Source organism: Hibiscus syriacus, unplaced genomic scaffold (genome assembly GCF_006381635.1).
Source record: "Hibiscus syriacus cultivar Baekdansim isolate YM2019G1 unplaced genomic scaffold, ASM638163v2 tig00110187_pilon, whole genome shotgun sequence".
NCBI lineage: Eukaryota > Viridiplantae > Streptophyta > Magnoliopsida > Malvales > Malvaceae > Hibiscus > Hibiscus syriacus.
In genome coordinates, this window is record NW_024062618.1 from 2,070,035 (window position 1) to 2,093,588 (window position 23,554).

At 31.9% G+C, this 23,554-nt stretch overlaps 3 protein-coding genes and 1 pseudogene across 4 annotated transcripts in view; 1 reads left to right on the top strand and 3 right to left on the bottom strand.

The window, feature by feature from the left end:
• LOC120217677 (putative EG45-like domain containing protein 1) overlaps positions 1 to 16,220 on the bottom strand; it is a 22,725-nt gene extending 6,505 nt beyond the window's left edge. Inside the window, exons 1-2 of the mRNA XM_039214746.1 lie at positions 16,210 to 16,220; positions 14,376 to 14,383 (exon numbers count right to left, since the gene is read on the bottom strand). The gene's annotated coding sequence lies outside the window, so the exon portion shown is untranslated. The remainder of the gene's footprint in view (positions 1 to 14,375; positions 14,384 to 16,209) is intronic.
• On the bottom strand, positions 5,277 to 6,185 carry LOC120217673 (putative EG45-like domain containing protein 1). Its single transcript, XM_039214744.1, has 3 exons — positions 6,055 to 6,185; positions 5,684 to 5,960; positions 5,277 to 5,428 (listed from the first exon to the last, which is right to left on the bottom strand). Exons 1-3 carry the CDS (start codon positions 6,152 to 6,154, stop codon positions 5,395 to 5,397), a joined length of 411 nt encoding a protein of 136 aa, XP_039070675.1. The 5' UTR covers positions 6,155 to 6,185; the 3' UTR covers positions 5,277 to 5,394.
• LOC120217678 overlaps positions 13,452 to 23,554 on the bottom strand; it is a 19,928-nt pseudogene continuing 9,825 nt past the window's right edge.
• LOC120217672 (NAC domain-containing protein 73-like) lies at positions 20,591 to 22,388 on the top strand. 2 transcript variants are annotated; one of them, XM_039214743.1, is made up of 4 exons: positions 20,591 to 20,738; positions 20,852 to 21,096; positions 21,191 to 21,380; positions 21,614 to 22,388. In XM_039214743.1, the coding sequence occupies exons 2-4, from the start codon at positions 20,917 to 20,919 to the stop codon at positions 22,147 to 22,149; spliced, it is 906 nt and encodes a 301-aa protein (XP_039070674.1). In that variant the 5' UTR covers positions 20,591 to 20,738; positions 20,852 to 20,916; the 3' UTR covers positions 22,150 to 22,388. The 2 variants fall into 2 exon arrangements, with proteins under 2 accessions (XP_039070674.1, XP_039070673.1); XM_039214742.1 differs by lacking the exon at positions 20,591 to 20,738 and having other exon boundaries at positions 20,800 to 21,096.

Consider the following 23,554-nt stretch of genomic DNA (forward strand, 5'->3'; position numbering starts at 1 on the left):
TTTTTAGTGAGAGTGCTCTTGTAATATTTGTTTGAGTTTCAATAAAAGTTGTTTGTGTGAGTGTTTTATTTCCAACAAAGTGGCATCAGAGAGAGTTGGAAAGATCGAAGGTCTCGACGAGAGGAATCCGACGCCGCCAGAATTTTCTCAATCTGAGTTCTGACGCACCGCCACGCACCGCCGGAAGACTGCTGCCAGAAAATCGAGTTGACTCACCGAGTTGAGCCGAGTCAACCGAGTTGGAGCCCTTGACCGAGTTGTCCAAGTCCCTCCCAAGGTTTTTTTGGCGTTCCGGATTCATTCGTGCAATCGGATTTTACAAAATCTCATTATATTGAGAGATATGGCAAATGGTATGGCACCATTCCAAGTTCCGACACTCAACAACAACAACTACGACAATTGGAGTATCAAAATGAAGGCACTTCTTGGATCACAAGATGTGTGGGATATCATAGAAAAAGGCTATAACGAGCCTGAGAATGATGATGCTTTTGCTACTCTTACACCAGATCAAAAGACAACTTTGAAGGATTCAAGAAAGAGAGACAAGAAGGCTCTCTACCTCATCTATCAAGCATTAGATGATGATGGTTTTGAAAAGATTTCAAGTGCAAGCTCTAGCAAGGAAGCGTGGGAGAAGCTGCAAACCTCTTACAAAGGATCTGAGCAATTGAAGAAGGTTCGTCTCCAAACATTAAGAGGTGAATTCGAATCCTTAAACATGAAAGCATCTGAGTCTATTTCAGATTATTTCTCAAGAGTAGTAGTTGTTTCTAATCAATTAAAAAGAAATGGTGAAAAGTTAGACGATGTGAGGATAATAGAGAAGATACTCTGTTCGTTGGATCCCAATTTGAGAAATCGTCGTGACGATTGAAGAAACTAAAGACTTGGAAGAAATGATGATCGAGCAACTCCAAGGATCATTAAGCATACGAAGAGAAGCATAAGAAGAAGCATGAGTTTACTGAGCAACTCCTCAAGCTGCAACTCAAAGATATGCATGAAAGCCAACAATGATAGAAACCAACGTGGCCAAGGCAGAGGTAGAGGCCATGGACAAGGTGGAAGTCGAGGTCGTGGACGAGGCTGGAATTACAACAACAATAATTCCAACAACAACTATGAGAAAAGAGAAAGCTCAACACGAGGCTATGGAAGAATCAATCCAAACTCAAGGCGTGACAAATCTCAAGTTTGATGTTATAATTGTCAAAAGTTTGGGCATTATGCTTCAGAATGTAGAGCTCCCAACAACAAAATTGAGGAGAAGGCTAACTACGTGAAGGAAAAGACAGATGGCAAAGAAACTCTTCTTCTAGCACGAAAGGAAACTGATGGTGGCCAAGCAAATTCCTGGTATCTTGACAGTGGTGCAAGCAATCACATGTGTGGAAGGAAAGACATGTTCGTGGAGCTAGACGAGTCAGTAAGCGGAAATGTTTCGTTTGGAGATGATTCCACAATAGCAGTGAAAGGGAGAGGTAACATTCTTATCCGTTTGAAAGATGGGAGACATCAATTTATTTCAAATGTCTACTATGTGCCCAATATGAAAAGTAACATCTTAAGTTTAGGGCAACTGGTAAAGAAAGGTTATGATATTCATATGAATAATTATAATCTTTCTATAAAAGATGATAAGAATAACTTCATTGCTAAAGTGCCGATGTCAAAGAAGAGAATGTTCTTGATCAACATACAAAATGATGTTGCAAAGTGCTTGAAAGCTTGCTATAAAGATGCATCATGGCTTTGGCATCTTCGATTTGGGCATCTCAATTTTGGAGGTCTAGAGCTGCTATCTAAGAAGGAGATGGTGAAGGGACTACCTCGCATCAACCATCCTGATCAGCTTTGTGAAGGATGTCTAGCTGGGAAACAATTCAGGAAAAGCTTTCCAAAGGAGTCAGAGACAAGAGCCAAGAAGCCACTCGAGCTCATCCATACCGATGTGTGTGGACCGATCAATCCGAGCTCTCTCGGTAACAGTAACTATTTTCTTCTCTTCATTGATGATTTTTCAAGAAAAACCTGGGTATATTTCTTGAAACAGAAGTCAGAATTTTTGAAGTCTTCAAGAAGTTCAAAGCAGCAGTGGAAAGAGAAAGCGGTAGAAAGATCAAAGCCATGAGATCAGACCGAGGTGGAGAATTTACTTCCAAGGAGTTTCAAGAGTTTTGTGAAGCAAATGGAATTCGTCGACCAATGACAGTTCCTAGATCCCCCCAGCAAAATGGTGTGGCAGAAAGAAAGAATAGAACAATCCTCGATATGGCACGAAGCATGCTCAAAAGCAAGAAACTACCCAAAGAATTTTGGGCGGAAGCAGTATCGTGTGCAGTCTACTTGTCAAATCGATCTCCAACAAGAAGTGTATGGGGAAAGACACCGCAAGAGGCATGGAGTGGAAGAAAGCCTGGCATTTCCCACTTGAGAACCTTTGGAAGTATAGCCCATGTTCACGTACCAGACGAGAGAAGAACGAAGCTTGATGATAAAAGCGAGAGTTTTATCTTCATCGGCTATGATGCTAATTCGAAGGGCTACAAGTTGTACAATCCAGACAATAAGAAGTTTGTTATTAGTCGAGATGTGTCTTTAACGAAGAATGAGAATGGGATTTTAACTCTCATACAGATGACTTCAATTTCTTTCCTCAGTTTGAAGAAGATGAGCAGACAATGAGGGAGCAACTAAATGAATCTCAACAAGAGCTTGCAACTCCACCCACTTCACCAACATCAACCACTCAAGGAGACTCATCACCTTCATCATCGTCAAGTGGGAGTCAAAGTGAAAGAGTTATGCAACGCACAAGAAGCCTTAGAGATCTCTATGGGGTAACTGAACGATAAGATAATCTTACATTATTTTGTTTGTTTGCCGATTGTGAACCAGTGAGCTTTCAAGAAACGGTACAAGAAAAGAAATGGAGAGATGCGATGGACGAAGAAATCAAGGCCATCGAGAAGAATGACACATGAGAACTTACCTCACTTCCCAAGGGACATAAGGCGATAGGTGTCAAATGGGTGTACAAAACAAAGCAAAACGACAAAGGAGAGATTGAAAGGCACAAGGCGAGGCTAGTTGCTAAAGGCTATAGTCAAAAGGCTGGAATTGACTATGATGAGGTATTTGCTCATGTTGCTCGATTGGAGACTATCAGACTAATCATTTCTTTGGCAGCTCAAAACAAGTGGAAGATACAACAGATGGATGTAAAGTCTGCCTTCCTAAATGGAGTTCTTGAAGAGGAAGTTTACATTCAGCAACCATCAGGCTATGAAGTCAAAGGGCACGAAGACAAGGTGTTGGTGTTAAAGAAGGCTCTTCCAAGTGAATGGCTTCAACAAATGTCCCTATGAGCATGCTCTATATATCAAGATCAAAGATGGAGATATTTTGATCGTGTGCCTCTACGTTGACGATTTGATCTTCACTGGAAGTAACCCAATCATGTTTAATGAATTCAAGGATGTGATGATGAAAGAATTCGAGATGACAGACATGGGGCTCATGGCGTACTACCTTGGCATTGAAGTTAAGCAACAAAATGATGGAATTTTCATTTCATAGGAAAGCTATGCAAAGGAGATACTGAAGAAGTTCAAGATGGAGAACTGTAAGCCAATAAGAACACCGACAGAATACGGGATCAAGATGACCAAACATGAAGAAGGCGAAAGTGTAGATCCAATTCTTCAAAAGTTTGGTAGGAAGTCTACGCTATCTAACTTGCACGAGACCCGATATTCTTCACGCAGTTGGATTGGTTAGTCGCTACATGGAATCTCCAACAACCACCCATTTTAAAGCCGCAAAGAGAATTCTTCGCTATCTGAAAGGTACAATTGACTTTGGCTTGTTCTATTCAGTTTCTAATGATTACAAGCATGTTGGATATAGCGACAGTGATTGGGGTGGAGACATAGATAATCGAAGGAGCACTACTGGATTCGTATTTTTCATGGGAGATATTGCGTTCACATGGATGTCAAAGAAACAACCGATTGTCACATTGTCCACTTATGAAGCGGAATATGTTGATGCTACCTCATGTGTTTGTCATGCAATTTGGCTTAGAAATCTATTGAAGGAGATTGGTTTGATACAAGAAGAGCCTACCAAGGTGTGTGTCGACAACAAGTCAGCCATTGCCTTAGCGAAGAATCCAGTATTCCATGATCGAAGCAAGCACATTGATATTCGCTACCACCATATAAGGGAGTGTGTTGCAAGAAAAGATGTGGAAGTTGAATACGTGAAGTCACAAGATCAAGTTGCTGATATTTTTACCAAGCCACTGACCAGCGAAGACTTCTTAAGATTAAGGAACCTACTAGGGGTCACGAGATCAAGTTTAAGGGGGGTGTTGGATCATAAACTTGATCCATTATGGGAGCCTAAACCCAAACCCAAACTAAATTGATGTCATTACTTACATCATTTAATTAAAGATGTCATTGCTTACATCATTTAAGTAATGATGTCATTGCTTACATCAATTTAGTTAGGTGAGAGTTATATATTTGTTGAATTTGTAATGGTTTAAATTAGTTTATTTGTGTGGTGTAGGATTGTTCTTGAGTAGTATAAATACCCCTTCCCATTTTAGTTTTAAGCATCAAGAAAAATTAAGAGCTTCTAAGTGAGTGAAGAAGCAAAGTCTTATAAGAGTGAGTTGTAGTTTTGTTTTTGAGTGAGAGTGCTCTTGTAATATTTGTTTGAGTTTCAATAAAAGTTGTTTGTGTGAGTGTTTTATTTCCAACAACCAGTGCTAGGTGCACCTACCTGTACCCTAATATATCTAGTATCGGTTAGTTAGATTGGCGCCAACAATTGGTTAGTTTGTTAGCTGGTTGTTAGGTTAACAGTTGTGCATAGCAGCAAAATGATGTATCAGCTTGTATGATGATATGAGTTCAATATATTTTCTATCATAAACGTTTTTCATCATAATTTAATGAAAATTAAGGGAGTACTCTTTTCTAACATTAAGTTTAGGAATTTATAACGAAGCTTACAATTTAGGTTTAAAGTTATATGATTTAATCTTTAATAAAATTATATTATCTATAAAAAAAATTGTCCATACAAAGACTTGTATGTATATACTTTTGCGAAGCGCACTTTAATTAATATTCTATAATGTATTTCATGTATTGCAAAATTGATTATGGTAATTTTGTTTTGAATATAAAATCATTATTGTATAACTCAAAGGTGTATCGTGTTAAAAACTTTAATTCCTTTATTTGAAGCGAAGCGAAGCGAAGCGAAGTTATATTACTTGAACAAAAAATCAAATTTCATCTCAATAGCACACACTGCTATCAATTTAGTTAAAACGTAAATATTATTCCATTACAACAAAAACTTTGATACTTAAACTTCATCCTTTGCATTGCCAACTTTTATCCTGCAAAACCACGGAAAATGATGTTATTCACATTGAAGAATCAATGGATATGATCATGATCAGGAATTGAAATTGCGGTTGCAATCGCGGTGCATTTATTGCAATTGCGGCAACAGCGGGTGCTATTGTAGGTATCGTGATTGTCAAATAGCGGTTTCAAACGATACCTTTACCGCTATATAATGGTCACTATTCCGATAGCGTACCGCTATTTAAATCCTTGAATATGTGATAAAGGAAATTTATTATTCATACTTTTTGTAGTCGATGTTAATGATGCCGGCAACCGGGTTGGCTATAATAGCAAAGGCTTCCCGGGAAAGATCCAAGGTCGATTTGCATCCTGGACCCGGACAGTGATCAACGATCTTCACTGTAACATTCTTGCCGGTGCATGGATTTGGTACAGCATTTGGGGATCCGGTGCACTTTACAGTGAACGTTTTTCCACAATTTTTACCGTTTTTCCACAATGCATCACCGGCTGCAGCAATCATGTTACCTTGGGGCTTGTTTCCGAAGCATGCAGAAGCTACCAACAAACACAATATATACCATATAATGTTCCAAATCAAAGTACTATTTGATTAAGTAATTCAAAACAAATTGAAAAAGAAAATACTTACGAACATAACTTTTATAAAAGGTGGCGATTCCTGGTGTGGCTGAAGCAATGGAGACAAGGAAGGCAACGATCCCAATAAAAATCAAACCAGTCTTCCCCATTTTCTTAGTTAGGGTTTCAATTTTTATATGTTGTTAGTGCTGTGTGCATTTGAACATGTATGTATGGTCCAATTTTATAGGCTAATTCATAAGCTTTTATTAGTAAATTAAACCAGTCAACAGTTACAGGCACAATAGTCGGTAAATAAGACACCCGTAAATATAAAGAACAAGGCAAGAAATGATCATATCCATGCAACAGTTACTAATAATATATATATATCCTATAAACTTAGGAAGAAAACAAAAGATCTAAAGTGTTAATATTAAACTGGCATGTATCGTCCAATCTTCCTTTTCGTGCATAATTTTCCAGGGTCCCATGCACTGGAAATGGTTCGAATAAACTGAACAAGAATGGGAAATGGTTCGAATTTGAGAGATTTGCTAGCTGAGTGGACGCAGACAGAGCATTGAGAAGATTGAATGGGTTCGTTCTTCTTGGATGTATATTATATGTAACCTTTGCAAAATCCAATGGGAGGAACAAGTATTGGAGAAATGTATCGGTTGGAATGGGTAACAAGATGCAAACAACCAATTGTTAATAAAAATATTGTTACAAAATAAAGGAGTTTCATTGACTGACAAAAAATAATAATGAACAAATAAAAATTAACAGAATAAATTTATTATGTTGTGTAATCGTTGTAATAGAAGTAATTTTGTTTCGACTGATGTAATATCTGAAATTGAATGGCGCCTCCTAAGTAAATTAAATAACATGTGATGGCAAGAGTTTGAATGGAAAAATGATTGAATAATAATATGAGACTTGAGTGGAGAGCCTAAAAACGTTGTAATTAATTAGTAAGGAGAAAAATAATAATACTTGGATAATAACGTGAATGACTAATAATAGGATGGTAAATGACGCATGATGTGATGTTTAGTTCTAAAATGAGAATTTGATAATGAAGACTCGGTAACAATATTGTGATTAATAATAATGTTGTGTGTGATAATTATAAGAACCTTATGAGATAAGATTTCATAAGACTTATTATGCCTTTGTTGATATCCAGGAAACGATGAGCACACTGAATTACTTGTGTATGACAATCGTCTATTGTGTTTGATGGATGTGTGTATGATGAGTTATCTAGATAACTTAAGAGTCATGTTGAGGCACCAAAAATATGCTAGTTGGATGTTGTTTTAATGCTCTTGTGACTTAGACTCATCCTTTACTCTAGAGGAATAGGCTAGTCATGTGTATGTTCTTAATGCATGTAACCTAGCTAGGTTTCACCCAAGATACTGGTCATGTGAGGTCACTAGATGTACATTCTTAATGAGAGTGTGACTCAAGTTCATCAAAAGTATCAAATCGTAGACTAGAAAGGTGTGAGTCATGTGATGCGCGTGTGACCTAATATTACACTATGATGCTTGCTTTTGCTTGTGTGTTGTAAATGAGTGTTCGAGTTTTGTAACCCAAGTCTCATCATTGATTGTGGTATTGTGTGTTATGGATGAGTGTTTGAGCTTCGTGACCCGAGCATTATCCTTGATGTTGTATTGTGATTATGGATATGCATTGAATATATAGTTATATGGCATTGGTAGCATCGCTTCTCTGAGTATACTCATTGATATACTTATGTTATGAATTCATGTAGTAAAGTTATTGTGTGGTACTCAACTTGTTATCTCAGCGCTCAAAATGTGTTTTCATTCACATGCTATAAATTTCATAGCATGCGATTAGATAACGATATTGTTGTCACCTTTTTTCGCCCGTGTGAAGAAAAAAATAGTAGGACTTGGGGTTTTTCTTTGAAAAGATTTGTGATATGTTGGGAGTCAACACTAATCATTTTAAGGTGTGATAAGAACACCAAAAATTGGGTAATTTTAATAAAATATTTTATTTTATCAAAAATACCAAATTTGGGCCTGTGAAAATCATAAATCAGGTTAGGGAGTCGGTTACGCATGGGGAAGGACTAGCACCCCCACAATGCCCATAAATCGATACCTAATCGATACCCTATATTTAAAATTTAAAAATTTTGAGTTCAAGGTTTTATTTAATTTAAAAATTCACTATGGATGCACAGTTGAAAAGGATGGTGTTTATTTAAGTCAATAGTGTTCGCCCCCTAGCATGAATGTGGGAGACCAACTATTATGCCCAATAATCAAACTTTGCCTTGATTTTAAGAAATCATTATGAGGTCTTGAAAAGATGTCAACCTACTACGGGAATCACTAGTACTCACCCCATGAGCATCTTGCGGGAGATATGCCATTCACTCCCTAATAAGTGAACATTGCCATAGGTTTTAAAAACTTGTGCAGACAATCAATCTATTATAACCTATTTTACTAGGTGAGTTTATTAAAGGATTTCCTAACTTAAAGTATCAATTTATGAAGATTAGAGATCTTAAAGGACTAATCATAAAGTGAGGTCTCTAATATTAATCCAATCTGATTTTTAACCAATGATTGAATTGAATAATTGAATTGGGCCCTCGAGCATGTTGATGCAAGGGCCAATTAAGACTACCCCTAAATTAAAGAACTAAAATGAAATTAAACCTAATTTCTAGGCTCTAATTGTTAATCTAATCAATTATGTCAAAAGGATAATCTAGTTAAAAGTTTAGGGACTAGAATGTGAGAAGTCTAAAGTTGAGGGACTAAATCTATGATCTAAGGTTATAACCATTAATCGGATTAATTATTTTATTCGAAAAGTCAATTTGTATCATTGAGCATGAAGGTAATGACCAAATTGAAAATTTCCCTATTTTAAAGGATTAAACTTTAAATATAATTATTAACATGTTAAGATAAAAAATAAATTAAATTAAATTTAAATTAACAAGAAAATACTTTAATGAATGTACTTGAAAAATATGATACTTATTAAAACAATCTAATTAAAATAAAAAAATAAAGGAAAAAGAATAAATAAATAAATTTAATGAATTGAATAAAAATTAAATTAAGTAAATATAAAATTAAAGATCTTGGTTGAATAACCTAAAAAAATAAAAACCAAAACTTTCGGAGAATAAATTAAAATAAGTACTAAATTGTAATAAAACATAAGATACAGAGGATCAATCAAAAACAAAACAAACAACATAAATAATGGCTAAATTGTTATAAAATAAGATAAAGGACCGTGATCATAAATAAAAAAGGACGTTCAGTGAGTAAATTAAAGTAATAATGAAATAGCGTCTTAAATTCGAAGTAAATAAAAATGTAGAGATTAGTGACCAAATTGTAAAAACACGACAAATGTTGGAAGACCTGAAAGAAAATAAACCAAAAAAATAATACTAAAAATAAAATTGGAAAATAGCATGATAAGGACATTAATAAATGAAGTAAACTGAAACTAAAGACTAAATTAAAATCAGAGAAACTTGTGATGGCCACTGAAGTGATTAGACCCCTTGGTCTAAAACGCAAAGGTAAGGGCAAAACAACGTCGTTTTTCTTGGGCTATAAAGCCCCTTTTTCCTTTCTTTTTTTCATTCTTCTTTATTTTCACTTATTCATTCTCTATCTTCCTATAAAATGCTCTCCCCTCTCTCTTCATTTTCTAAAAGTCATTGATAGACATCGCCCTCCTTGTCACCGCCAATCGTCGTATCGGTCGCTGTCTTTGATGGACATTGTAGCATCCCCAACCCGTATCCTACCCGGATCCGAGTCCGAGGTGTCACATTGACTTTTCAAAATGTTTTCCTTTACAAACTAATTTAAATTTAAATTCATTATTTAAGAAAATGAATCATTTACATTAATTATAATTAGTTAGTTTTACAAAACATATCAGAGCATATTCAATTCAAATCTAATAGTACATGCCAACTATATTCAAAAGAACAAAATACATATTAATCATTACTTTTCTGATCTGGAATTCGTAAGGGAGATGCTGACCTGTCTTGCTCCTCTTACTTCACTTCTCGCTTTCCAAACCTACGTGTGAAACATTCACACGCTAAGTCGATGACTTAGTGAGGCATAATTAAACTTAAATATAATATCTCATTACTATTTCCTACTAAGCACACTTCATGTAATCATATTAAGCTATAACGCATATTATGCATCAGAACATAAATACATATATATCCATATCATTTCATTAGTCTTATTAATATTCTTATCATTCTTATCATTTATATCTATTAGTCACATGCTCTTGTTCCTAATAATATACACATCATAAAACAAACATATCATTCACAACGAGTACACATAGTATCATATCAAATGAATTTATTTAATCTCTTTAAAAGCCCATGTATACTTCTGAGAACTTAAGATATGTGAGTACATAGAGGTTATGCACATATGTTCTCACCACAGCTCGTATAATTCCCACTAGGGGAACTTAGAATTTGTCCCGAATGACCACTATGTCCCGAAGGACCACTATGTCCCGAAGGACCACATATCACATATGTCTCGAAGGACCACTCCTTAAGAACCATATACATAATACAATGGACCAAATAAGTGTACTGAAGTACAACATATATGTTCCACAGAATTACATATATGTCCGAAGGACCACGTAGAACCCTCGACTCTTGGCATGCCAACTATACCCCTAGCTCTCACACATAACATGGGCATTATTATTAGGTTTATCATATATTCACATCACATAGGAACTTGATCTCATAGCTTCTTTCACATAGTTCATTATCACATTTTCATATGATCATATAAACAAGTAGTTCACTTACACATAATAGCTTTCCATATAATTCACATATCACATTTCTCATGTCATATACTCATATGATCACATAACTCATGTCATTCTTATGGAATCAATTATATTATGTTGCACATATAACTCATATACCTTCTTATATGTTCACATATGTCATACCATATAACTCTTATATTTTCATATAATTTATGTTTTGTTCTCTTATGTTCACATGACCTATATGCATACAAATCTTATTCACACAATATCAATCCTAATTATTATTCTACTCATGCAATCATATATTTCAATATGTAGGAAACAGACTTATCGCAAGTCTAATTTCCCATCAATTCATATTTAATACTATTTGCACTCACCTGGCCTCACTAGTCAATACCGATCTCTTATCTTTCCTTGATGACTATTACTTGTCAACTTGTCCGGACTTTGCTCTCGATCGATATCTACATGAATACACAATCCAATAAATATCGAGATTCAAATTACTTGATACGATTCATATCAACATAAACTAATTAAAACCCCAATTTTAACTTTCCAACTTAAGTGGTATCGGTACCACCCTTACGGTACCGATACCTCTATGTTAGGGTACCGATACCCAGCCCAGGTACCGATACCATTATTAGCTTTGAAGTTCCACGGGTATCGATACCCTCCACATAGGTATCGATACACCTTCCATATGGTATCGATATTGTTCATACAAGTATCGATACCCTATGAATCAATTCCTCATAATTTGCCTTGTGGTATCGGTACCTACTCAATAGGTACCGATACCCCCTTACCCAGAAAATGCTTATAGCCCAAAAAATTCCAACACTTTACTTAATTCTTCTTATATAACCTCTCTTTTATCCCTTTAAACTTAAATACACTTATTCTAACCAATTTATATCACTTTAACTCATCTTAATATCTAATCTTCTATCTTAAATTTGGAAACCAAGAATCTTACCAATTTATCAACATGTTCTAAATTCGTTTCTAACACTTTGAATTTCTTATTTTGGCTGATGACAAGTCAAATTTAACTTCAAACTTCAATTACTAACTCTTTTCCAAGATTTCACTTATAACCATCTCATCTTTAATCCTTTCTAACCTAATCATCTTAGATTTTTAAGCAATCTTAAGCTTTCCTTAATCTTTTCTATCACTCCAGGAATCAAAACCAACTTTAAAATGAAAGAATTAACCAACTTAAGACTAATTTACCTTACCAATGAAGCCACGGGAAGAGAGAAAGAAGAAATCCCACCAAGCCTCCAGGGCTTTCTTTCATTTCTCTCCATCTCCACGTGTGAGTTATCTTATAAAGGGAAAAAATAAAAATCTTTTTGTCAAATGACCATTATACCCCTTGCTTCACTTAATATTTACTAAACCATCCTTCACATCAAAAACATAAACCACTCTTTTATGTCATTCCATGTTAGTAGATTTGTTTATTATGAATGTTGATAATTTGTCTAAAGAATGTGTTTTTAAGTTACTTGATTTTATATTTTGTTATGATTGTTGATAATTTTGACAAAAAATGTGTTTTTATAAACATCAAAAAGTAAAATATTTTTTTAGTATTTATTCACAAGGTAGAAACAAATATATTTTATTTTGGCACGAAATCATACAGAAAGGTAATATGGTCATTTTTTGTCATTCAGACCGGCCATTCAAATGTATTATCAAACAAATTTTCTATTCAGAACTATATCATACAAAGCCTTTTAATCATTCAGACTGCTAAATCATTCAGTGTTAAACCATTCTGTTTTAACAAACAACCACTAACATGATCCAAAAATAATCTAATGTTGACTGACTCAACCCATTGACGATTGACCTAACTCGTTTGATCGTTACCCTAACTCATTTAACCGAGCCAAGTCAACTAAAGCCGTTACTTCGAATTTTGGTGTTTACTTTTACTCTTGGTGTTGACTTTGACTTCTAGTGTTAACTTTAACTTCCTACCTTATAGTTCACTTTCAATGTTAACTTTGACTTTCAATTTGACTTTGATTTTTTATGTTAACTTTGCTCTTACCTTTAAGAATTTATTTTGACTTTTTATTGACTTTGACTAAAAAATAACTTTTTGTGTTGAATAGTAAATTCATTTTTGAATTTATTTTTGCTCTTGGCATGTGTTATCTATTTATTGAGATTTTAAATGAACTAGAAGGGATAATTTATTTTTAAGGGTTACTTTGGTGATAAGAGTGATCTTCTCGATTCGATCGTAACATTTAGACCAAGTTTAAGTGTTTACATAGAAAGAAGAATTCAAGAGGTTTCCATATGAAAGATGTATGCCTCATTGCAAATGAGCTATAATTCACTTTTTGGGATAGTGACAATATACTATGAGATTAACTTTATTCAATGGCTCTAACTACTCATATTTGAAGACAAGAATAAAAATTCTTCATTCAAGACAATGATTATGAAGTATGAAGAGACATCACTCATAAAATATCCATCCCAATTAACAAAGAATGGAGTCGGTTGTGTTAAAGAAAGAATATGAATGGAATAAAAATGACATCAATACGATTCATGTCAATTGCAAGTCATGCATACCCTCTCTTTTTTTCTAGGATCTCAAGAGTACAATAGAGTATCACTTTGAGATAATGATATAAAGATCAACTTGAGGTCACCTACGAAGGTATTAATAGAGTGAAAGATACCCAAATTAACTTGCTTACTCTAGACTATGAGCAATTCAAGACTAAATTGAGTGAAAATATTGAACTATGTTTTATAATATTTTGATGTAACAAATTAAGGGGAAATGTTTTTGGACTTCATTGAAATTGTTCAAAGTTTTCAAAAATAATTCAAAGTCCATTAAACAAGAATTTGAGCATAAAATAATTTTCTGGGTAAGCAGTACCAATGTTGTTCTTACAGTATCAATACTGCATGAACAATATCAATACTGCATGAACAGTACTGATACTGCTCATGTGGTACAAATACCAAAGGTAAGAGAAGTATCGATCTTTTCTTGGTAGTATCTATATTACTTGTTTTCAGTAGTGTTTAATTTTCAGAATACAAAATTAGTACTGATACTCTAAGAAGTATTGATACTACCTTACGTAGTAGTATCGATACTAAATTAGTATCGATACTACCTTACGTAGTAGTTTCGATATCATAAACCCTAGTATAGATAATGCCCTTGCCTAATAGTCGAATAATAGCTAAATTTTTAAATATAACAAAGGAAGTACTAATGCTCCTAATGGTAGTACCGATACTCCATGTGTTAGGCAGTTTTTTTTGTAGCAACTAAGTCTCCAACGGCTCCAAATCAATCCCATTGGCTAGATACGGTCACAAGATCATTCAAACTTACAAAAACAATGCAATAACAATTGAAAGATGTTACAACACCTATCTAATCAAAAGATATCAATAGAAAATTTCTTTCACTTTTATTTTTCTTTTCCTCTTGTGCATAAGTGTTTTAAGCTTAATTGTAAATCTTTAGGATTCTTTCTTGTGAGCTAAATCTTTGTAAACATCTACCTTGTGAGGTTTCCTTGTTTACATTTCTTATCATTTGTAAAAAGGAGAGTGATTCTAGTTTATCCTTTGAAAAATTAGGAAATTGTAAAAGGTTACTATTGTGCCTAGAAAAAGAAAAAAGAAATTAGTGAGCTTGTTAGAAAATCATTAGTGTGGAACTGAAGTAGTAGATAGACTTTGTTTAGAAGTCGAACCACTATAAATATTGTGAAAATTGTCCTTTTTTCCTTCCACACTCAAATTTCTCAAAAGGTCAATTCATCCCCTCTTGGCACTTTTCCGGTTGTTTGTAAAGCTTCAACAATCCTAACAGAAATGATAAAATAAATGTTTGTTGTTTCATTAACATCATCAATAGATTAAAGGGATTTAAGAATACTGTCCAAACAAGGAAACAATGAAAATATGTTAAATAGACTTCATCTTCATGGAAAACATGTAATGGCCTAAATTTTTAATCAATGTTTGAGCATTGATCCGAGTTATAGATAGACCAATTCGTAAGAATGATTCGATTCATATTAAAAAATTCAAGCTTAATCGAGTGAGAATTGGGTCGAGTTAGCTATAAAAATAGAAATTTTGAGTTGAAGACGAAAGAGAGAGAAATAGAAGTGAGATTTTCCCATTGATGAAAATGAGGGTTGAATTTTATTCAAATTTTCTCTTTGGATGTGGGAGAGGGGGGCAAAGCTTAAATAGGTGATCCCATCCCCTCTCCCTTGATCATTTTTTTTTCATTTTCCTTTTCCTCTCTATTTCTCTCCCAAAACCTAAGCCTTTTTGTATTAAAAAGGAACAATATTTTTAGCTTTAATAGCCATCCAAGATTGAATTGGATAAGAATCATTGTTACTTTTCAAGAGCTCTAAGAAAAGCTCGTCATCTTCATTAAAGGTGGTGCGAAGTCATTAAAAAGGTTTTGAGACGGTTTAAACAATGATGGTTATTTCAAGCTTCTTTTATCACATTTTTATGTTCTTAATTCATGTTATGAATCCTATAAGAGGAACCCTCTAGAGCTATAGTGAATAAGTAGGTTGAAAGTAGTTAAGCTAATGAGTCCTTCCGCGTTTTGCATTAAGGTCTTACTTTTCTAACTTTAAAATATTTCATGTAATTCATAAATATTATGTTTTATATGTCAAATGTATACCTTCGGACATTGTGAAGCTATAGACTTAGTGTTGCCCTTAGGGGTGTTAATCCTTATGTTTTCCCGTTGTTAGTATATTCATGATATATTTTATGATTATATTTGATAATTCGACTATCTCATCGAACTTCTCGATTTGTTTATTATATTTGCAAGAGTACAGTTTTATTAAATCAAACGTGAATTGTATTTTAGAATTTAGAAGTTAACTTTATCAATTATCGATGTAAAAATTTCGTATACTGAAACTTTAAGAATAAGTATGTAAATGCGATCACTTTGATTCGTAGCTATAAAATTCCATATTTTGTTATGGTTATGATACTTGTAATGATTTTTTTAATAATATAAAATAATTATAAGATAATATATGTTAAAAGTTTTTAAATTATTAATAATTAACGACACATACAGATCCTTATAAATATAACTACTCAAATCTAAAAATTAAAAAAAAATTATTTTACTATTAAAATTTATGGTGAGTTTAATACGTCGTCGTAATTATATTATACGCTTGCTATGACTAGTTCATGTAAATATTTTTTATTATATTAAACTTGAAAGCTTAATGGTGAAGTTATTTCATGTAGTTGTTGCGTGGCTTCCGAGAGAATCTCTCCGACATGACATGACTTAAGATTCTTTTAACATGTCATGTCGTCTGTCTTATTATATATCTTAATGTTACGTTAAAGATTGTGATTAAGTGCGCTCAAGTTTCCTTTAATAGTTTTACTCTCGGCCGCTTGGTCAAAAGGGACACCATCGGATCAGCTTTGATCAGCGGCGCAGGATTTGTTTTAAAACCTTTATTTGCCTAACTAAAAAAATACATGTAATTGTGATTTACGTGTGTTTATTTTCCTTTATTTTGTCTATTTGAAAAATAATAATAAGTGACTTTTTATCCACCTAAATTCATTATAAAATCTTTTGATTAAGTTAGACACTAACTAAATACCGAGATAATTAAAACATATTTCATTAAAAACCAATAATTTTATTTGAAAATTTTATTTTTTATATTTTTATAAAGTTTTAAAAATATATCACTTTAATCTTGATTGACATTAGATTATTTTAAGTAATCCCTCCCATTTGTATAAAATTTAAACACAGATTAATAAATTTCATACAAATCTTCAACATAAATTTTTTTATGAACATTTTGTATTCATGTTTTTTTAATAGTATGAAATTATTATAAGAGAATATTTATTTATAAATTTCTTAATTAATTAACAATATATATCTTGCGGACCTCTAGAAGAGGCCTATTGATATTTATTATCAAGTTTTATTTTAATAGTCGGATGATTATAATGTGGTATATGTTCATATTATTTTTAGTCATTAACAACACGCACACATCTTACAAATATAACTGCTATAACTCAAGACCTCTTACGATAATAATACTTATTTTGACCACTGAAGTTGTTATATGAGTTCAATGATATTTATTATTTAAATATTTATTACTATATAAAATTCATTAACATAAATATTTTTTTAACAATTCCTACTTAAAGGAGGGAGGAAAGGGATGTTGCTCCTGATGAGTATTGAAACACAATTTGAGAAAGAAGACATGTATCAACTGAGAGCTTTCAATCACTTGCTTTAGAGATTGTTGACATTAACATAAATTTTTTAAGTATTCTCAATTAAACATCAAAATTGACTTTTACTTTTATTATTATTAATATTTGATACTTTCATTATTATTTAAAATTTGATAATATTTAGAAAAATAAAATATCATTTAATTAATGAGGGGATTGTACTGTTATATATATTAAATTTAATTTATATTTTTAAACACGTTTTATAAAACAAAACTATTATTTGTGAGTTAAATTATTTAACAGTGACAATTACAATAATATTTTTTCGATTTCAATTATCAAATTATAAACACTTGTTCAATGAATATAAGTGTAATTTTTCCGAAATATTATTATAAGATGTTCTTTCTTATTATATATTATTTTAAATAAAAGAACTAAAAACAATTACTTACGAAATCAACCCGAAACTAACAAATTTATTTACAAACTTTTTATCTACACCCCTATAATCATTTTTCAAAATTAAATTTTATAAATCTATATATAATATGTTTGATTTGATAGTAACCAATTTGAAATTAATTAAATTAGTGCACGAAAAAAAATACCAAAATCGCATTAATCTTTAATATTTATTCTTATTGAGGAGATGCGAAAATCATAAATTATTTTTTAATAATATGATATGATTATAAGACTATCTATTTATAATTTTTTAGTTAATTGATAATGTATATATATTTTACATTCAGGTAAGGATCGGGAGGGGGCGAGTAAGGGCAACATCCTTGGAAATTTCAAATAAGTATATATTTTAGATATTTATTTGTATTTTCAATGAATAATATGATTTTACCTTCTAGAATTTTATAAGTTCGCTCCCTCCTAAAATTTTAGAAATTTATCCCAGCATAAAATTTTACGTTTGTCCCTACTTATACTCATGTAAATACTGTTTGAACTCAAATTTTTCAAAAAATAATATTTTTTATTATTGAAACCGCTCAATAAATTTTTACACTAAATTATATAATAGCAATACTTAATTCATAACTTTAAGATTACTCTAGTTTGACACCCTAGCTGAAGGCATATTCTAAAGAGGTAAAACGTCCTCCCAATGATACTTATTTGCCTTCTCTCCACTCAACCTAATTGGCTTTTATTTTATTATGTATCTTTTAATTATTTGATTTATCGTTAAGTTTTATTAAAATTTAAATTAATTATATACCGATAAATATTTTATTAAAATTTTAATTAATTATATACAAATTTTAGTAAATTTAAATAAAAATATTTATTACTCCACCTAAAATTAATTGATGAATATATTTTGATAAATATAATTTTTGTATGAAATATTTTTTTCATTCACGACTAAAAAGAACCTAATTATCCAAATTCGAAGAGTCCTAAGCCGACTTTATAGAATTAAATTTCTTTTAAAATTAAATCTAAATATAGTCGAACTGGATTTAATAGATGATAAAAGCAATTCGAAATCGAATTTATGATGAAAATCTACTGTACAAACTCATGACTATATTATAATTTTTATATATATTTAAATATAATTATTATAAAATTTTGCTATATTTTCTAATTCTATCATTATCAAATAAAAATAAAAGAAAATTTTATTTGTAAACAAGTTTTTACTCAAAACTCAAATAAAATTTAAATTGATTAAAAATCACTGTATATCATATCAAATTAGAATCTTGTCAAAGCTTTCAATTTTGGACTGAGTATCAAGCATTAAAAGTATATTGAACGACTTTAGAGGTAATAAAAAAAAGGTTGTTCTCATCTCTAAAAGTTTTGAGTTTAAACAATTATATTAATAAAAAATTATACGTTCATTATTAATTGATTAAGATATATTTTTATTAAATTAGTCATTGATATTTGATCTATAGACCGACTAATAGATCAGATTTTACAAGGCTCTTTATGATGATGACCCTCTCTATCCAGTTTACTTCATTCGCAAACGTCAACTCTTAAACATTGACTTTATTTAAGAAATCTAATATCTCATTCTACTAAACCAACTAATCATTAATTAATTAATCAAGAATATTCTAAATCATTTTGTATTGAAGCCAAACTAATAAAGAAAATATTGGGCGGTAAAGATATCTAGTATTGTAGTATCTAAATTTTCAGTTTTGCTTAGTTTTAGTGTCTAAACTTTTATTTATTTCAAAATAATACTTAATATTTACTTTTTGTTTCATTTTAGTATCTCCGCCATTAAAAACTTAACAAAACTGCTACACAAGACACCTTTCAATGGATAAATTATATCATTTATCACTTAATTATCTTCTCACTCTTATTTTGGTCACTAAAATTTAAAAAAATTCAATTTAACTACTTATTTTCAAATCACTTATGTTTTAATCACTCTAATTTATTTTATTAATAATTTTTCTAACATGACATTTTTATTATTTTATTAATATATAATTACAATAAAAAAGTAAATTTGAAAATTAAAGTGATTAAATTAGGAGTAATTGAAAGTTAAGTAATAAAATAAAATAAAATTAAGTTTCAGTGACCAAAATAGGAGTGAGAAGATAGTTGAGTGAAGAATGATATAATTTACCCATTAAAAAGTGTCATGTTGTAACAGTTTTGCTAAGTTTATGACGGCGATGTACCAAAACGAAATAAAAAAAACTAATTGTTTAGATACTAAACATTAGTTTATCCCAAAATATAATACTTGTCCATGACTTGTCTATGGAGGATATTTCATAATTTGGAGGTCTCCTACGGAAGTTGCTCTCAATCTAGTATTGAGGGCAGCCTACTATTTTACCTCCCCTTACCCCATTACATATGGGAACAATGGACATCCATTTTATGTGTTTGAAAATTAATTTGGTACTTAAGTTATTTGCTACAATGTATTTAAAGCTCATCATGAGAGAATAACGAATTTTATAAAATATAATAAATAATTGAAACTTATAATAAGGAAATGACGAATTTCATATAATTTTTTTCAAATCATATTATAAATTTTATATTTTAAATATATTTTATAAAATTCGTTACGAAAAATGAGAAATTCTATATATACTATAATATATAATCCCAAAATAATCTTTTAACACTTGCATAATTTAAAAAAAAAAATCCGCCGACAATATTACCGAATTTCATTGCCGTGTCTACTCACAGAGTTAGAAAAGGTAGGGTGATAAAGCAAGGTTTGGCCAAACATCTGCATGTACTATATCATACAAGTGTACATAGACTAACATAACCCAACTTGACGTCCAAGCAACAATTATCCAAAATTTGTTATCTATTTATATTTTGTCTCCGAAAATTTAATTACTGAGATTAAATAAATCCAAAGCTTCTTCTTTCTTTTGTACTCTTCCTTTTCTAGTCCTTCTCTCTCTCTCTCTCTGTTAACAACCGTATCTAAGCCACAGCAGCAATTATATATATAATCATAAGCAAACCTTTTTATTTTCCTTTTTTTCTTCTTAAAGAAGGAGAAATAAACAACTTGGAAGAATTAAATTCCATTGCCAAACATCAAGAAAGAAAGAAAAAAAAAAGTGGGTAACTGTAAACGTGTTCTACAAGAGACAAGTTCTGCTTTAATTATTTTTTCTTTGTTATCTTTTGTTTTATGTCTCAATCTTGTTAGATTTTTTTTTACGTGTTTGGAGAAGTGGAGGAAGAAACAAGAAGCGAAACTCGGGTTTGTAATGGGAATAAAATCAGAAGAACAAGAGAGATGACATGGTGTGATAACACTGTTGATGATAGGACTCTAGAGATTGTCACTTCAGCCGCCAGTAAAGAACCCACCGCTGTCGCCGCCGTAGCAGATGTAGTCATTTCAGTCTCAAAAATCAATGAAACACCAACCATTACATGCCCTTCATGTGGCCATAACATGCCCTACCATGATAAGGTCCATATAGAACCATACCTTACTCTACAAGTAAAGCCCTTCACAGATTCGGAACTTTGATGAACTGTATTTATCTACTTTTATGTGATTTCAGGCGGGGATTCATCATTTGCCCGGTTTACCAGCGGGAGTGAAATTTGATCCCACGGATCAGGAAATTCTAGAGCATTTAGGTGCAAAGGTGATATTGGACAAGCACAAGCTTCATCCATTGATTGATGAGTTTATTCCAACCCTTGAAGGAGAAAATGGGATTTGTTATACTCACCCAGAGAGGCTGCCAGGTACTTTCATGCTTTGATTTTATCGATTTAGCTTCGGTAAACTCACATTTTTCTCAACTTTTTAGGGGTTGTGTTTTTTTGGTAAACCATCTTATATAACTAATTTAGATAAGGTGTTGTAGAGCCTTATTATGTAGTCGACTTTCCTAACCGAGTTTACTCCGTTGACAACGTAAGTATTCGAAAATTATAATATCATTTGTGTCTTATCTGTTAACATTGTAATGGTGCAGGTGTAAGCAAAGATGGCCAAATTCAACACTTTTTTCATCGACCATCCAAGGCGTACACAACAGGGACTAGGAAGAGAAGAAAAGTACACACCAACGATGAATATGGAAGCGAAACGAGGTGGCATAAAACAGGCAAAACCAGACCAGTTTTGGTCGGTGGGACAGTGAAAGGATTCAAAAAGATTTTAGTACTCTACACTAACTTCGGTCGGCAACGGAAGCCGGAGAAGACAAACTGGGTAATGCATCAATATCACCTTGGGAACAAGGAAGATGAGAAAGATGGTGAGTTTGTGGTTTCTAAAGTATTTTACCAAACTCAGCCTAGACAATGCAGTCCAAGTGGTAATAGAGAAAACATTCAAAGTCCTAATGTTGAGTATTACAATCAACCTTTTGTTTCATTTGATCATGGAAGTCTTCATTATAGAGAAAGCCCACCTCAGATAATCCCTAATTTTGTTGTTCAAGGTGATGGATCTTCGTTTTTTAGGTTAGCCTCTGGTACAAGCAAAGGGAAAGGGAGATCAATCTGAAAAGAAATTTTTTTTAGACAATGACTTATTCGGTTGGTGTTGTTGCTGTTGTTCTGTAATAATCAAAATTAATTATCGGATGGTGATTTTGCTGAGGGATTGAAGGAGGGGATGAAAGAATAACTCATGTGAATGTATATTGGCTTCATGCATGCTGAGCCTCTGAGACAAGGGAGCCGCTGCCCTATATATATATATGTATATACACGTTAGTCATTTTGCGGAACTTTTATTTTTACAACAATCATATATTATATTCATTATAGCATTTATTTTAAGGTTTGATGACATTTATAGTAGGATTGTACAATGATTTATGACTCGTATGAACTTTATGCTAATAACAATACATACATGTATTTCTTTTTACCACTTGTGAATTGTAATCAAATTTGTGATAATCTTTAACTTTTAGTAGGAGAGAATTTTCGATGATACATATGATATTATAAATTTTATTTTTATTCACCTTTATATTTATAGTGAATTATCAAGTGGCTCTTTCTACACCAATGGCCTGGAAAAAGGATGAGAGAATGTAATTGTAGGAACATGAGGGTTAGAAGATTCTAGAAAACTAGCACAATAGACTAGCTAATTTTTTTAATAGTCAGAATTTTTTTAGCTAATTAAAAATGTGTGCACACCTTATTAACGCAGTTATTCAAACACAAAATCTCTAGAAATAATAATATTTCATTTTATCACTTGATGAATTCAACGGACCAACTATATTGCATAGCTCAACAATCATATATTTCAGGTAGTCTAAGATCATAGGAGCATGGAATATTCTTAAAATTTGGAAATTGAGAAGGTTGAAAAGTTGTGTCATTAGCAGAAGCTATTATCCCCAACGAACATCATCAGTTGTAATATTCACGAAACTTGTTGCCAAAGGAAGGGAGTTGTAAATTTTGGTCATAATTCCAATTCCGGGTCAAAAAACAAAAGAAAAAGCAAACTATAAATAAAATAATAGTAGGCTAGGGAAACCATTTTGTTAAGTAACCCCTTTCCAATATAGCAATTTTTTTTAAGAAGAGTCTTGAAAATTTCGGAATTTTATTTTATATTTAAGATTCTTTTTAGGAATTAAATGGGTCGTGGATGATATTTGAATCTATGTTCTTGTTAAAATTTTAAAGAGTATTAACTAATATTAAGCACTTGACTGAATTGGAGGTCACGTTAATTCAACACGAACTCAATTGAAATTGTATTAAGTTAAAATTTTAATTCAAGTGGTAAAATTAAAATTTCAAAAATTTTAAAGATCTGGATTCAAATCTTACACACATATAAAAAATATTGTCTACCGCTTTTTAATATAATAGCTATAATTTTTTAAAATATATTTTTTATAACTATAATTTACTTTTAAACTATGTTCGATTTGTCACAA

What these genes read in the sequence shown, in the direction of transcription:
- LOC120217673 (XM_039214744.1), bottom strand. Translation starts at nt 6,154, where the DNA reads ATGGGGAAGACTGGTTTGATTTTTATTGGGATCGTTGCCTTCCTTGTC. An exon ending in CTTTTATAAAAGTTATGTTC is followed by an intron (nt 5,961 to 6,054) that starts GTAAGTATTTTC and finishes GTTTGTTGGTAG; the next exon opens with CTTCTGCATGCTTCGGAAAC. An exon ending in ATTAACATCGACTACAAAAA is followed by an intron (nt 5,429 to 5,683) that starts GTATGAATAATA and finishes GTGGTTTTGCAG; the next exon opens with GATAAAAGTTGGCAATGCAA.
- LOC120217672 (XM_039214743.1), top strand. Translation starts at nt 20,917, where the DNA reads ATGACATGGTGTGATAACACTGTTGATGATAGGACTCTAGAGATTGTC. An exon ending in ACATGCCCTACCATGATAAG is followed by an intron (nt 21,097 to 21,190) that starts GTCCATATAGAA and finishes ATGTGATTTCAG; the next exon opens with GCGGGGATTCATCATTTGCC. An exon ending in TCACCCAGAGAGGCTGCCAG is followed by an intron (nt 21,381 to 21,613) that starts GTACTTTCATGC and finishes GTAATGGTGCAG; the next exon opens with GTGTAAGCAAAGATGGCCAA.